We start from the raw sequence: 3,195 nt of genomic DNA on the forward strand, positions 1-3,195 counted from the left end.
TAACTTTCATCGTCGCTCTGCCTTTCCCAGGGAGAAGCAGCGCACGGTTCTCATGACAACCAGCCCCTTCCTGCAGCAACGTCTGTGGGCGGAGCCAGTCGTACCAAGGTGCGTCTGATGGCCAATCAGCTGCTGGCCAAGTTTGAACAGAACGCTCCAGGCTCCTCCCCCTCCTCCTCCTCCTCGTCCTCGGTGGCTGTGCTGCGCAGACAGGTGAGGGGGGGGGGGGCGAGGGGTTGGGCAGGAAGTGTACATAAAATAACAACGACAACTTCCTCCTAAGATCAGGACAAGGAATCTCCTCTGGAGAAATCACTTAGTTGCCAGGGTGACTTGTCAACATTCTAGAGTGCCACGGGTGACTTTATTAACCAAAAGTTAATAAATTAGGATGTTCCATTCTGTGGTGTGTGTGTGTGTGTGTGTGTGTGTGTGTGTGTGTGTGTGTGTGTGTGTGTGTGTGTGTGTGTGTGCGCGCGCGCGTGGTGTGTGCGCGTTAGGTTAGGGCTATGGTTGGAGCAGTGAAGGGTTAAGGTTTACTGTGGTAGATCAGGGTGAGTAGAGGCTTTAGAAGGTTCCGGGTGGTTGTATTACTGATGTAGAGGTAGACATGGGTAGACATCAGCCTGAGCCGTCACTCCCTCTACTGACCACCAGGGGGAGCGCCTGCCCGACCTGCCTGCCCCCCCACCCCCCCCTGGCCCCCCCAGCTCCTGTCGCCCCCGGCCCTGTCCCCCATCTGGAGACAGGTAAACACCGTATAGCCACCCCCCATCCACCCCCACCCCTCTGTGGTGCCTAGATAACCTTAGAGCTGTACTTCCCTGTGTCACCACAAGGGGGCGCATGACCATTGGTTGTGTGTGTGTCCAGTAGATGAGTCAGGAGGTACTGTGGTACTGTGTCCCTAGCACCAAGTCCCTAGTTGTTGGGAGGCTGGTGGAGGTAGAAATTGGAGGACGGAGGCTGATAGTAGAGCATGGAATGGAGGAATTTCATCAGAGGTCCACCGTCCTCCAATTTCTACCTCCACCAGCCTCCCCTGTTGCATTCTGTGTCACGATGCATCTGTTCACACGCCGCCCCCCCCCCCCCCCCCCCCCCCCCCACACACACATGACTCTCTCTAACCTCCCCTCCTCCCGACCCCCCCCTCAGAAAAAACGCACCCAACAGGAGCTGATGAGTTTCCGCTACAAGGAGCAGGTCAAAGGTCACACTCCCCCCGGGGGCAGGGGGGGAGCAGGTATGCCAGCCAGCCCAGAGGACTCTGGGTAATGTAGTTAGTTGTGTGTAGTAGTAGTAGTAGACTACTTCTGATTGGCCTCCGTATACTTACGCTGTGAGAGTCAGGGGAGGCTAGTGGAGGTAGAAACCTGTGCTCCGATTCTACCTCCACTAGCCTCCCCTGGTGTGTCTGCATGATAGATAGATAGATAGACAGATAGATAGACAGATAGACAGATAGACAGATAGATAGATAGATAGGTAGATATGTAGATAGATAGATAGATAGATATGTAGATATGTAGATAGATAGATAGATAGATAGATAGATAGATAGATAGGTATACATAGGTAGATAGACAGATAGACAGATAGATAGACAGTTAGGCCCCGTCCCCCCCCACCCCGGTGAGGAAGCGTAGGTTGGGTTAAGCCCCTGATGTTTCAAGATCCTCACAACGTCTCTGTTCAAAATCAATCTTAAAAACATACGCTTTTCACTGTATTGTTGTATTTACATTTCATCGTTGTATTTTCATTATATTGTTAAGCACCTTGTATTGCAGTTTTGCACAAAAGACGCTATATATGTATATATTTATATCTATCTATATCTATCTATCTATCTATCTATCTATCTACCCATCTACCCATCTATCTATCTATCTATCTATCTATCTATCTACCTATATTTATATATATATATGACATTCGTGGTCGTGTTCATTCTGCGGGCCCTTGAGTGGATGGGGGGGTGGGGGGGGCAGCGCTGGGGGGGGTGCTGGTGTTACAACTGGACCACGTTCAAGTCACTTGACATTCTCTGAGCTGCACATAAAGGAGAGAGGCGTGAACCCAGGTCACAGAGCCAGCGGTGTCTGTGTGTGTGTGTGTGTGTGTGTGTGTGTGTGTGTGTGTGTGTGTGTGTAACTCTGTAGGGCATGCGGCATGTGACAGGGTAGGGATGAGGCTGTCCTTTCTCAGCTGTGCAGGAGGTCAGGGGATCCAGGGGGCACCAGGGGGCTTCTGGGTAAACAACAGGGAAGGTCTGTTAACACAGAGCGTTTTATGTGTCTGCACAAGGCTGCCTTCTGTTCCTCCTGTGTGAGTTACTGGATCAGATGAGCAGAAACCGCCTTGATATGTTATATTTACTTTCTTTTTTTTCAGTTATTTTCTCTGAGTGGGAAAGTCCCACTCATGTTTTTTTTTTTTTTTATTGGGACAGAGATAATAGAGATTGACAGGAAGGATGGTGAGAGAGAGAGAGAGAGAGAGAGAGAGAGGAGGATAGAAACAGTAGAGATTGACAGGAAGGACGGGAGAGAGAGAGAGAGAGAGAGAGAGAGAGAGAGAGAGAGAGAGGAGGATAGAGACAGTAGAGATTGACAGGAAGGATGGGTGAGAGAGAGAGAGCTTTTTGACACAGCTGATTGACTATGTGCAATATGACAACCCTAGGGTACATAAGGTTGCAGAGAATAGGACATGTTAGAATATGTATAGCATAGCATAGAGTACAGCACAGTGTTTTATTTGTACAGTATAGTATAGTGGATAGTGTACATAGCCTTTGTTTATGTAAACCAGCTCCTTTCCCTTCTTGTTTTTTTTGTTTTGTTTTTTTTCTTTCCTAGCACCAGGGGAGCCCCCCCTCCCAAATTTCGTTGTTTGGTACCTGTACTATATCAATGACAATAAAGACCATTCATTCATTCAGAGAGAGAGAGAGAGGAGGAGGATAGAGACAGTAGAGATTGACAGGAAGGATGGGTGAGAGAGAGAGAGAGTGAGAGGAGGATAGAGACAGTAGAGATTGACAGGAAGGATGGTGAGAGAGAGAGAGAGAGGAGGATCGAGACTAGAGATTGACAGGAAGGATGGGTGAGAGAGAGGAGGATTGAGACAGTAGAGACTGACAGGAAGGATGGGTGAGAGAGAGAGAGAGAGAGAGAGAGAGGAGGATAG

General features: G+C 49.1%; 1 protein-coding gene across 1 annotated transcript in view; it reads left to right on the forward strand.

Moving 5' to 3' along the window:
* The window catches only part of mical3b (microtubule associated monooxygenase, calponin and LIM domain containing 3b), a gene marked incomplete at both ends in the record, with an annotated part of 43,445 nt that overhangs the window by 17,341 nt on the left and 22,909 nt on the right, over nucleotides 1-3,195 (forward strand). The window contains 3 exon segments of the mRNA XM_080538029.1: nucleotides 31-213; nucleotides 1,159-1,274; nucleotides 2,185-2,257. Of these exon segments, the coding sequence (XP_080394155.1) occupies nucleotides 31-213; nucleotides 1,159-1,274; nucleotides 2,185-2,257 (372 nt within the window).

Source organism: Nansenia antarctica (genome assembly GCF_963989245.1).
Source record: "Nansenia antarctica genome assembly, chromosome: 8".
Taxonomy (NCBI): Eukaryota; Metazoa; Chordata; class Actinopteri; order Argentiniformes; family Microstomatidae; genus Nansenia; species Nansenia antarctica.